Source organism: Camelus ferus, chromosome 35, assembly GCF_009834535.1.
Source record: "Camelus ferus isolate YT-003-E chromosome 35, BCGSAC_Cfer_1.0, whole genome shotgun sequence".
Classification (NCBI taxonomy): domain Eukaryota; kingdom Metazoa; phylum Chordata; class Mammalia; order Artiodactyla; family Camelidae; genus Camelus; species Camelus ferus.
This window is the reverse complement of record NC_045730.1, coordinates 24675676-24688060: the sequence shown is the minus strand read 5'-3', so window position 1 is coordinate 24688060 and position 12385 is coordinate 24675676. Positions and strand designations below refer to the sequence as shown.

The window sequence follows — 12385 nt, the reverse complement described above, 5'->3', positions numbered from 1 at the left end:
AAAAATGTTTTTAGACAATCAGAGAAAATTGAATAGTTTCTGGGTATGAGATTGTTCTATAAATTGGACCTGATAATGGCATTTGGGAGCATGTTTTTTAAAAGTCCTTATCTTTTGTAAACTGAAGTATATATGAGGAAGTAATGTGACCTAACAGGATGTCTGGGATTTACTTCAAAATGGTTCAGAAAAAAAAAAAATTGAGGAAGGAAGGAAGGTGAAATCAGTTGAGGGGAGCACAGATGTGACAGGAATGGTAGAAAGTTGATATTTGAAACTTATCAGTGCTGAGTAGGGGGTGGTCCTCATACTATTCTTTCTACTTTCTTTCCCTGTTTTTTTTTTTTTTCAGTGGAGGTACTGGGGATTGAACCCAGGACCTGGTACATGCTAAGCCTGTGCTCTACCACTGATCTATACCCACTCCCTATACTTTATACTTTTATAAGTGTTCTAAGATTTCCATAATAAAAGTTAAAAAGAAAAATAACTAGTGGTCAGTCAAGGTCTCATTCAGGAGGTGACATTTAAGCGGAGGCTGAGGAGGTTAGAGAGGTATCTGGGTAGATGGGTGTCCAAGGGAGAGCATGCCAAGCAAAGAAACAACACAGAGGTCCCTGGCCACCTTGCCACTCCTTGAATGGGGGCAGGGCGGAGGCATAGGAAATGAGGCTAGAGGGTAATTCGGTTGTGGGGTGGAGAACACCAGGAGTCTATAAGTCACTGTAAGGACTTCAAGTGAAGGTCGGATCTGGGAGTGCTGCAGTCATACCTGATATGTTTTCCTTGGGATTTTGTTGAACCACCAGGATACCCTGGATTTATTTATCCAGATTCTGAGATTAACACTTGTAACACATTACAGCGCCATCTGAAAGAAGTTTCTGCAGTGATGGAAATGTCCTCCCAGTGCTGTCCAGTATCTAAGCCACTAGCGCCCATGTGACTGTTGAGGACTTGACATGTGTCTGGTGTGGTGAGGAGCTCAATTTCTAATTTAATTTAATTGCAAGGAATTTAAATTTGAATTGGCATTGAACTGAATTTAAACTTGAATTGGACCTGCCTGTGCCTGGCGGCTCCCACACTGCAGTCTTAGGAGATAGTTAGTGTGGAGATATTTCCCTCCATGCTGGTTCTTACTTCATTCAAGCAACCAAGCCATTCTCACCTCAAGGCACTTTGCGCCCCTTTGCCTGGCCAGTTCCTGCGTCTCCTTCAGGCCTGAGCTTAAATGACACCTCCTCAAATGGCCTTCAGATGTGAAAGTCAGGCCTCCTCCATCATGCTGGCCTTTTGCACCCAGTTTTCCTTTGAGGCATTTTCCCCGGTTTGTAATTACACTTGGTATTTAATGTCTCAAGCCCAGAGCCCCTCAAAGTCAAGGGTCCGATCACCACTGTCTACTAACCACACCGTCGGCATACAATAAAACTGACTCAGTCATCTCTCTCTTCTTGATGAGCCTGGCCAGAGATATGTCAATTTTGTTTACTCTTTCAAAAATCCAGGTCTTAGTTTGATTGATTTTTTTTCTTTTTTTTTTTTAACCTCTCTTTTATTTGTTTCCTCCCCGATCTTTCTTATTTTTTTCCTTCTGCTGACTTTAGATTTTGTTTGTTCTTCTTTCTCTAATTCTTTTAGGTGGTAGGTTAGGTTGTTTATTTGAGATTGTTTTTGTTTTTTGAGGAAGGCCTGTATCGCTATGAACTAGTGGTCAGTCAAGGTCTCATTCTTAAAACTGTTTTTGCTGCATCCCGTAGATTTTGTGTCGTTGTGTTTTCACTGTCATTTGTCTCAAGGTATTTTATAATTTCTTCTTTGATTTACCATTGATCCATTGGGTTTTTTAGTAGCATATTGTTTAGTCTCAATGCTGTCACTTTTTTCTCAATTTTTTTTCTGTGGTTGATTTCTAGTTTCATGCCATTGTGGTCAAAAAATATGCTTGAAATAATTTATATTCTCTTAAATTTGTTGAGGCTTCTTTTGTGCCTGAGTATGTGGTCTATCCTAGAGAGTGTTCCATGAGCTCTTGAAAAGAATGTATATTCTGTTTTGGGGGGGAGGTGTGTTTAATGTCTTAAAATATTAACCAAGTTCTACTGTTATATTGTGTCATTTAGTTTCTCTGTTGCCTTATTTTCTGTCTGAAAGTTCTGTCCAATGATGTTAATGACGTGTTAAAATCTCCTACTATTATTGTATTACTATCAACTTCTCCCTTTATGTCTGTTAGTATTTGTTTTATATATTTAGATGCTCCTATAATGAGTGCATATATGTTAATGAATATAATATCCTCATCTTGTATTTTTCCTTTGATCATTATATAGTGTCCTTCTTTATCTTTCTTTATGGCCTTAGTTTTAAAGTCTATTTTGTCTGATATGGGTATTGCTACTCCTGCTTTCTTGTCATTTCCATTTGTGTGAAACATCTTTTCCATCCTCTCACTTTCAATAACAAAATAAGAAATGAAAATGGAGAAATTGCAACCAACACCACAGAAATACAAAAAAAATCATAAGAGAACACTATATTGCAATAAATTGGACAACTTAGAAGAAATGGACAAGTTTCTAGAAACACACAGTCCACCAAAACTGAATCAAGGAGAAATAGATCATTTGAGCAAACCAGTCACAAGAAGTGAAATAGAATCAGCAATAGAAAACCTCTCTGCAAACAAAAGTACAGGACCAGATGGCTTCACTGGGGAATTCTATCAAACGTACAAAGAGCTCATACTGATCCTTCTCAAATTCTTCCAAAAGATTGAAAAGGAGGAAATACTCCCAAACTCATTCTATGAAGCCACCATCACCCCAAAACCAAAGCCAGGCAAAGACACTACTGAAAAAGAAAACTATAGGCCAGTATTGTTGATGAACATAGAAGCAAAAATCCTCAACAAAATATAGCAAACAGAATCCAACAACACATGAAAAAGATTATACACCATGATCAAGTTGGATTCATCCCAGGGACACAAGGATGGTTCAACATACGCAAATCAGTCAATGTAATACATCACATCACAAGAGAAAGGACAAAAATCACATGATCATCTCCATAGATGCTGAAAAAGCATTTGATAAAATTCAACACCCATTTATGATAAAAACTCTAACCAAAGTGGGTATAGAGGGGACATATCTCAACGTAATAAAAGCTATTTATGACAGACTTACAGCCAGCGTAATAATCAACGGTGAAAAGCTGAAAGCCTTTCCACTAAAATCTGGAGCAAGACAAGGATGCCCGCTCTCACCACTTCCATTCAATATAGTGTTGGAAGTCAAGCCATACAAGACAAGAAAAATAAATAAAAGGGATCAAAATTGGAAGAGAAGAGGTAAGACTCTATATGTTGATGACATGATACTATATATAGAAAACCCTAAAAGCGCCACACAAAAATAACAAGAGCTGGTAAAAGAATTTGGCAAGGTAGCAGGATACAAGATTAACATACAGAAATCAGTTGCATTTCTTTACACTAACAATGAAATATAAGAAAAGGAAGGTAAAGAAACAGTCCCTTTAAAAGTTGGATCCAAAAATATAAAATACTTAGGAATAAACTTGACCAAGGAAGTGAAAGACTTATACATGCAGAACATCAAAATATTGACTAAGGAAATTAAAGATGACTTAAAGAAATGGAAAGATATCCCATGTTCTTGGATTGGAAAAATTAATATTATTACAATGGCCATACTACCCAAAGGAATCTACAGATTTAATGTGATCCCTATCAAATTACCCAAGACATTTTTCACAGAACTAGAACAAATCATCCTAAAATTTGTTTGGAATCACAAAAGACCCAGAATTGCCAAAGCAATACTGAAGAAAAAAAAAAATGAAGCTGGAGGAATAACCCTCCAATACTTCAGATAATACTACAGAGCTACAGTATCAAAAGAGTACAGTATTGGTACAAAAACAGACATATGGATCAATACAACAGAATAGAGAGCCCAGAAATGAACCCACGAACTTTTGGTCAATTGATCTTTGATAAAGGAGGCAAGAACATAAAAATAGACTTAACATGTGATCCAGCAATCCCACTCCTGGGCATATACCCAGAGAAAAATAAAATTTTAAAAGACACATGCACCCCAATGTTCATAGCAGCACTATATACAATAGCCAAGACAGGGAAACAACCTAAATGTCCATCAACAGATGACTGGATAAAGAAGATGTGGTATATTTATACAATGGAATACTATTCAGCCATAAAAAAGAATAAAATAATGCCATTTGCAGTAACATGAATGGACCTGGAGATTGTTATTCAAAGTGAAGTAAGCCAGAAAGAGAAAGAAAAATATCATATTTACAAAATAGAAACAGACTAACAGACATAGAAAACAAACTTATGGTTATGGGGGGAGGTGGGAAGGGATAAATTGGGAGTTTGAGATTTGCAGATTCTAATACATATATAAAATAGATAAAACAACAATTTCAGACTGTATAGCACAGGGAACTATATTCAATTTCTGGTAGTAACTTATGGTGAAAAAGAATATGAAAACAAATATATGTATGGTCATATATGACTGAAGCATTATGCTGTACATCAGAAATTGACATAACATTGTAACCTGACTATACTTCTATATATATATGTGTATATATGTATGAAAAAAACCTGACTGAGATGAAAATAGAGAGGGAGCAGTGCCAGTGTTCCCAGTTCTGGGGGCCCAGGTGAGGGGCCACTCACCCAGTTTGGGGAGGGGTTGGTAAGTCTGGAACAGCTTTTTGAATACACCAGAACTAGGACTCTCAAAGTGTGGTGAGGAATTGGCAATGTGAAAGCAAGGTTGCAGAAAGGCATTTCCTACAAAGATGAGAAGCAGCAATAGGAAGGAAAATAGGAAAAGTCCAGGACCATGTCTGGGGCTATGGTACATGAGGATCTGGTGGGGCTTGATTGTGGAGGACCTTGGATTGCTTGAAATGGATCCTGTAGGTCAGGGGTGGGCAGATTTTTCTTTAAAGGGCCAAAAGGAAATAGTTTAGGCTTTGCAGTCCTTTGGTCTCTGTCAAAACATCTGAATTTCACCCCTGAAATGCAAAACAGCCTTAGACAAGATGTACATGACTGGGCATGGCTCTGTTTCAGTAGAACTTTATTTATGGACACAAATCTGGATTCCAGGTAATTTTCATGTGATACAAACTATTATTCCTTTTTTCCCCTATCATTTCCCTATCATTTCAAAGTGTAAAAACCATTCTTGGCTCATGGACCATGCCAAACAGGCATCTGGCCACATCTGGCCCTCAGCCACAGTTGGTGGGGAGCTAACGGGTTTGAAGAGGAAAGGACATGGTCATATCAGCATTTCAGATGGTCCCTCTGGCTTCAGTGGGATTTCAGCGATCAGGTCTTGAAGACAGTGGCAATTTCTGTGGAGAGATGGAACAGCAGTCTGGGTCATAGATGTCCAGGGCCTGAATTAGGACAGAGTTAATAAGGATGGGAAGGAAAGACTGGCTTTGAGACCTATATTCTGGAATCAGAATCAGCAGAACTTGGTGATTGATGTTCAGGGTCAAGAGTAAAAGAATAATGTCCCAGCTTCAATTTAGTAATCAGGTTCTCCAGCTCAGCAGGATCTATAAAGCTCTCACTGACCAACAAAGAAAAATAATGCATCTTAATACATATTTAGGTCTGAGGCTATTGATATGGTCTTCCTTTTATCTGCAAAATTAGATAAATAAATAGTAAAGAGTGTCCCACCACATCATGAGATCAGTCCCCTGGCTGTCATTTAATTCAAATAATTTTGTTTGCTGTTGAATGGACAATCTAATTCTAAGTGTTACTCTATACAAACAATATCCCAATGGGCCATTTCTATAACTTCTGCTCAATTTTGCTGTGAACTTAAAACTGCTCTAAAAAAAAATAAAGTCTAACTGAATGAGAGCTACTGTTCATGCTATACTGTCATATGAATAAGGCAAACTGCACATTTTAAAAAAAATGATACCCCAGTGGTCTCTAATGATTACCTAACCATAGCGACATTTTTTCACATCCTATCACACCAAAAAAAAAGTAGCTAAATAATTCCTTTCAAGGTATACAATTGCAGGACATAAACTAGGCTTTCTGTATTAGAAGAACTTCAAGTGGTAGAATCTAGGATATCGATTATAGGAAAAGTCCTTCTTTCTCTGGTTATTTACCAGTCCTTTGGCTTTGTCCAAATCTCAGCTGCTCTTGCCTTTCCAGCAAACACAAGAGAAGCAGAAACCTTGTAATCCCAGTTGTTAGTAAGTGTTGAAGAAACATAAGGTTACATGAATCATCGGTGCAACCCTGCAGATTCACCGTCCCGCTTGCCCTGTTCTAGAGGATTTCTGCTATGCAGGTACAAATGACAGCTGAGTTCATCCAGGTGATATCTCCCCATGCCACCTGAAGACAAGGAAGACCCAGTTCAGTAAGAAAACATGTGTGGTTGTACGTACTGCAAGTCTGCGTTAAGATAACACTGATAAGATTGGAAGGAGTCGGCTAATTATGTTTTGTAATGTTATGTCCTGATTTCCTTGATGTTGGCAGTAGTTTTCTCCTCCTATAGTATGAAGTGACCAGGTTCGGTTTCTGTAGCACTTACTTTTTTCTCTACAAGGTTTTGAGAGATTCTTTTGATGCAGACCTTATATAGTACCTCGATCTAGGATTCTTTAGCAGTTTTTTACGGTCATCTACTCAAGAAATGTTTTAAGTCAGTGATACCAACCCAGGCTCTTGAGGTCTTTAATCAATAGAAATGCAGAAGAAGCCAGATAAGAAATTCCGGCAAGGCTTTATTGGGGCTCGTGCCATAGCATGAGGGAACAAAAATAACTAACATGTGCCCTTGCTCACTCCCCAAGGAAGCATAAGGTGGTTCCTTAAATGGGGTAACAACAGGGCAGCAGGTCCATGGGTGGTGCAGGAGGCGTGGCTTAAGTGTTCCACCCACCTTCTTGCTGTTGCTTTGTGTGAGGATCGTGTGCAGTACCCTGCCTTTGCTTTGGCAGCTCAGAAGTGGCAGTTGGTCTGTGTTCTTTTTGTATCTTTTTGTTCTTAATTACCCCAACCTTGCATGCTTGCAGTTATTTTCAATCCCTTATAGTTTCTTTGCATTCTGTTGCTTGAGGAAGTGTTTTTCCAGATGCAACCACTCCAGTAAAGGGTCCCACATCCCAGCCTATCTCATCAGTATGTGAAAAAATGGGTGAGAAAGTGATCAACTAACTGACATTTACAGTAATTGAAAAGGTTGCTTTAGCATCATAAGTCGCCGACTCGAACCAAAAGAAATTCTCAGTGTGGTTGCCCCGGGTAAGGAAGAGCTTGGGCTGTCAAGTTGCTACCCCTGAGAGGGATGTCTCATCCCTCCACTTTGTTTTAAACTTTTCTCCCCTCCCACTCTCTTCCCTGTGCCCTTTCCTGGTACCATTGGACACTATGACCAAATGCTTTCAAACATAGTGTTTGGAATAATATAATGGCTCCAGCTTGTGTTTGTGCTTATCCTGAGACATATATATTGTTATTATCCCCAGTTTATAAATGAGGAGCAAGACGTGGAGAGCAGAAGTAACTTGCCAAGGCCACGTGGCTAGAATAGGGTGGAGCTGGTTTCCAACCCAGAGTGTGAATTGCATAGAACTCTAGACACATACACTGGACAGTTCCTACCAGGCCAGCTTGGACACGCCTCCTCCCCTCACTCTCAGGCTGCTCCCCAGCCTGCCTTGACCTAACCTCCTTAATAGTCTCTCCACCGAGCTGGACTTCAGTGGTTCTATGAACGTGAGCTCCCTACTCACCTGGCAATTCTTTGCTATTCCTTGTCCCACCTCCCTATCCCAAGTCACCGGTAATGCCTTCAGATCTGAGGCAGCTCACAATGTCTGGCAGGTCATGCCTGTAAGTGGCAAGTGGATTTATGTCACTGGGCACCATTTATTCCCTTCATACCTAAGCAAAGGGGCTTTCTTAGAGCAGAATACATTGATCATTCTGGAATATATCTGGAATCAGCGTCTGTTTATTGATGTCCACCATGGTCCACCACCACCTCTTGCTGGGTTATTATAGAATTCTCTTAATTAGGTGTACAGTCTCCAGTCTTGCATCTCCCTGAGTCCATCCTTCACCCAAAGCCAGATGTTTCTATGCATACGTTTGATTTTCAATCCCCTGTTTAAGACCTTTGTGACTTCCTATTGCCCTTAGGATAAAGAATCATCCTTTTAGCTTATAAATCCATAACTGATCTCGCCTTTGCTGGCCTCCCCAGCCTTGTCTTTCCCTGGGCTTCATGCCCTTCACACTCCCCATCCAGCTTTCAGAACTTATTTCCATTTCTCCAGGAAGCATGGCTTTCTCTTGCCTCTGAGCCTTTGCACATGCTGTTCCATGAGTGTCCCTTTGTGCCTCCACTGTACATCCCCCAGGCATAGCACTTGCCTATCTACTCACTTTCCTTCACCACTGTGGTTGTGCATTTACTCATGATTCTAGTCTTGGAGTATCAGCTTAATAAATGTCTCTTGTATGAATGAATGAGAATTTCCCACTCAATTTTAATTTTTAACATTAATTTGCATCTGTCCATTTCCCATATTCATTATTTGGTCTTGCCAATATTACTAACTCAACTTCAGCTATCTTTTCAAATGTTTTATTTTTCATTTTTTTCTTCTAACCTTCTCTCCTCTCACTCTTTGTATCCTCCCTTCTGAAGATATTTTGGCTACGTTTTGATCTAGTCTTTATGGTTACCAGCATAGCAACCCCACGCTGTACATATCCATGTTCACTAGGGTTGTTGAAGAATATGACTGCAGATCTTAGTGCTTGCAGAGTCCTTCTGTAGCAGCCTGAGCCTTGCTTGGGCTGTGTTTGCCAGCAGCACTGGGAAGGATACAAGAGCTTTGTGTTTGTTACACAGCGTCTTAAAGGGATAGAATTTTTCTCTCAAATAAGTGTTGGTGTGAGCAGGGAGGAGCCAAGAGGGAACCAGTGTGTAATGGGCAGTGGTTTTGAAGCAAACAGGAAATCATGTAAAGTAAAAAATGATCTCTAATAAGAAAATGTTTCCTTCTTAAAATGATTCATATTTTGGATATAGCTCTAGATTTTCTCAGCATGTTCTGCTTTCTTCCTGCCTTTGTGGTTGTAGCAGAATGACTGTTGAAGTTGCCCAATTAATAGCTACTGTTTTTTTGTTGCTTTGTACTTCTTCCAGAGGTTACCCTGAAGGTCCACGTCAGTGATGCCAGCACCCATCAGCCCATCCCAGATGCCCTCATTGAGATTTTCACCAACCAGGTCTCCGTCGCCTCTGGCACCTCGGGGACAGATGGCATTGCCTTCATCAAATTCCAGTATAAGCTGGGCAGTCAGCTGATTGTCACCGCCACGAAGCACGCCTACGTGCCAAACTCTGCCCCATGGAAGCCAATCCGGCTACCCGGTAAGGTGGTCTTAACCTTTCTCTAAAACAGGGCTCGTGGTCAGGCTAGGGGTGGAGTCAGATACAGAAACAATTTTGTAAGTCAGACCATCAGGAGAATACTTGTTCATTCTCTGCCTTATCTCTGGGGGCCCCTTATGTGAAGGGAAGGTGGGACCCTGGTACGAGGCTGATTGGGGCTCTGTGTTACTAGATGCACAGTGGAACCGAAGCCTTTTCTGCTCATTTCCCCATCTCCGTTCTGAACCTTACTGATTGTAACTAGCCAGGGGAATTGGGGCAGTGCCCTGGAATGAGGCTTCCTCATCTTGCTTTAGGGGCCTGAGAGCAAGGCTGGCCAAAAGATGGGGAATGATGGCCAGACTCTTTCCCACCTTCTTACCTGCTAAGGAAGACCAGTCCTGTGTGTTTCCTCCACCTCAATACTCCCCTCCACTTTGGGCACTTCTTATCACCAAATGTGTGTGGATTTTTCCACACATCAAGCAATTTGCAGACTCTGTGACACCAGCAGTGTACTTACTTAGTAGATTCCCAGCCTGTTACAAAGGCTACAAAGGCATAGCTTTATGGAAGAGAGGTGTAGGGCAAGGTATGTGGAAGGGGCACGGAGCTTCCATGCCCTCCTCAGGTGTGCCACCCCTCCAGCACCTCCAAGTGTTCACCAACCAAGAATCTCACTGAGCCCCATCTTTCTGGGTTTTTATGGAAACTTCATTATATAGGCATGGCTGATTAAGTCATTGGTCATTAGTGTTTGACTCAGCTTCCAGGCCCTCTCCCCTCCCTGGTGGTCAGGGGGATGAGACTGAAAGTTCCAATCCTCTAATCACATGGTTGGTCTCCCTGGCAACCAGCTCCCATCCTTGGATTATCTAGGGGCTTTCCAAAAATCACTGTCTTAACTTAAACTCCCATTAAAAGGGACTTGTTATGAATAACAAATGGTCCTTTACTGCCCATATCACTTAGGAAATTCCAAGGGTTTAGGAACTCTGAGTCAGGAATGAGACCAAGACCAAATATATATTTCTTATTATAAATCACAAGATCATGTTACCATTCACCACTGAAAAGCCATCAGTCTACCACAAGGGGCAAGGATGGTGCCTGACATGGGTTCAGCTGGGGATGGTGGAGGTGGAGAGCAGCAGATGGTGCCCTCTCTGTCCCGTAAATTCAGGCTCCGTCTTATGCCTGGACCACATTCTCTTCAGGCACCATTGCTGCCAGGGTGGTAGGGGTTGGGGGAGCATAGGCTTTGGAAACCAACTTACCTGGTTTCTGGCTCCAAATATGTGCTCGAGCCCCTCTAGCTCTGATGCCCATCTCTGCAAAGTGGAGCTGATTCCACCTTGTAGAGTGATTCTGAGTTTAAAAGTAGTCAACAAAGGTGCACCAGCTTCCAGTGCCTAGTAGGTGCTCAATAAATATACAGCACCCAGCACCATGCCTGGCAAAATACCAACATTAGTGCTCATGTCTGTGCCCCTGGACATGCCCCATCAGTGTCCGCGCTGCCACTGGGGACACATGGGAGCTAAGTGTGACTGTGCGAGTCTTATCCAGCCCCAGAGTCTACCCTCATTCACAAAATTCTCTTTAGTTCACTTTATACTTAATAAATGCCTACTATGTGACAGACACTGCCCTGGCCACTGAGAATACAGATCTAGAAACTCAGAACTTGCCCCTACGGAGTTTATCATCTAGTTATAAAGTCAGCCACAGAAGCCAATTCCTTCGAATGGGATAAATGCTTTGATACATTTATGTGCATGTGGACGTAGGGGGTGCTGGGGAGGAACAGTTAGCCAGCGAGGTGAGTGAATGAAGGCTTCCTGGAGAGGCTGAGAGGGGATCTGAGTCTTGAAGATGAATAGATATTAGCATCAGAAGGTGCTTGTGAAAACATACAGATTCCAGGACTCAGTCGTTCAACTGGGGAGATTGACCCAGGAGTGTGTATTTCAAAAAGCATCTCCTACCCCTCCCAACCCCGCTGGACATCTATGGATAAAAATGTTCACTAAATTTTGTGACCACTGCTTTGAGAGCTATGGAAGTGAATTTGAAGTAGGTACAACTGAAGAAATCCTTTAGGAAAATTTTAGAGAAAAAGAGAGAAATCTGAGAAATACTCAACCCACAAAATCCCGAAAGCCTTGGAGAATGGATAGGAAAGACATGGGGGAAAGGATGAATTAGAACAAATGTAAGTTGAATGTCAGGTTTCTGGCTGGTGATAGTGGGTAGAATAACAGATGGGCACTGGGCTTGGGAGACCTGCCATGCTGTGGGTCCCTAAACTTGACTCCATTAATGCTGTAGGTTGAAAGACCCTTTTCCTCCCTCCCTGTGTGCCTCTCTCTCCCCAGGCTTGAGGCTCAGGCAAAGATGGATGGAAGTAGGGGTGGAGGTGGGGGAGACAGGAGAAAGGGAATGAGTGTTGGGGTCACCACTGATGATGAATTTAGCATAGATTGGATTTGAGCTGCCTGTGGGATGCCAGGGGTGTCGGCCGTTAGCTTGCAAAGAGTTTGGAACTTATGAGATTCAGAGGTGGAGGTGTATTTTGAGGTCATTATCAGCATTGAGAGGAGACTCCAAACTGTGAGCTCCCCCAGAGAGTGGAAGGCAGTGGGCCTGGGACATAACCCTGAGGAGGCCAGCACAATAGGACCGATGATCCTTACTAAGTTATAATGAAAGAAAATGTTTGACCTCCCCCATTTTTCACACCGAAAAAAAATCACTGGAAACAGCCCAGAGCAGGGAGAAAGGGGTGGAGTTTAAATGGTATCCACATACCACAACTCCACCTTTGCTGGGAGCGCAGCAGCACAAAATACCACTGATTGTGTCACGGTAGT

General features: G+C 41.7%; 1 protein-coding gene across 5 annotated transcripts in view; it reads left to right on the top strand.

Moving 5' to 3' along the window:
* The window catches only part of FAM171A1 (family with sequence similarity 171 member A1), a 123898-nt gene that overhangs the window by 62933 nt on the left and 48580 nt on the right, over positions 1–12385 (top strand). For all 5 annotated transcript variants that reach the window (XM_032474018.1, XM_032474019.1, XM_032474015.1 and 2 more), the window contains exon 2: positions 9285–9512. In XM_032474018.1, coding sequence (XP_032329909.1) covers positions 9285–9512 — 228 coding nt within the window. The remainder of the gene's footprint in view (positions 1–9284; positions 9513–12385) is intronic.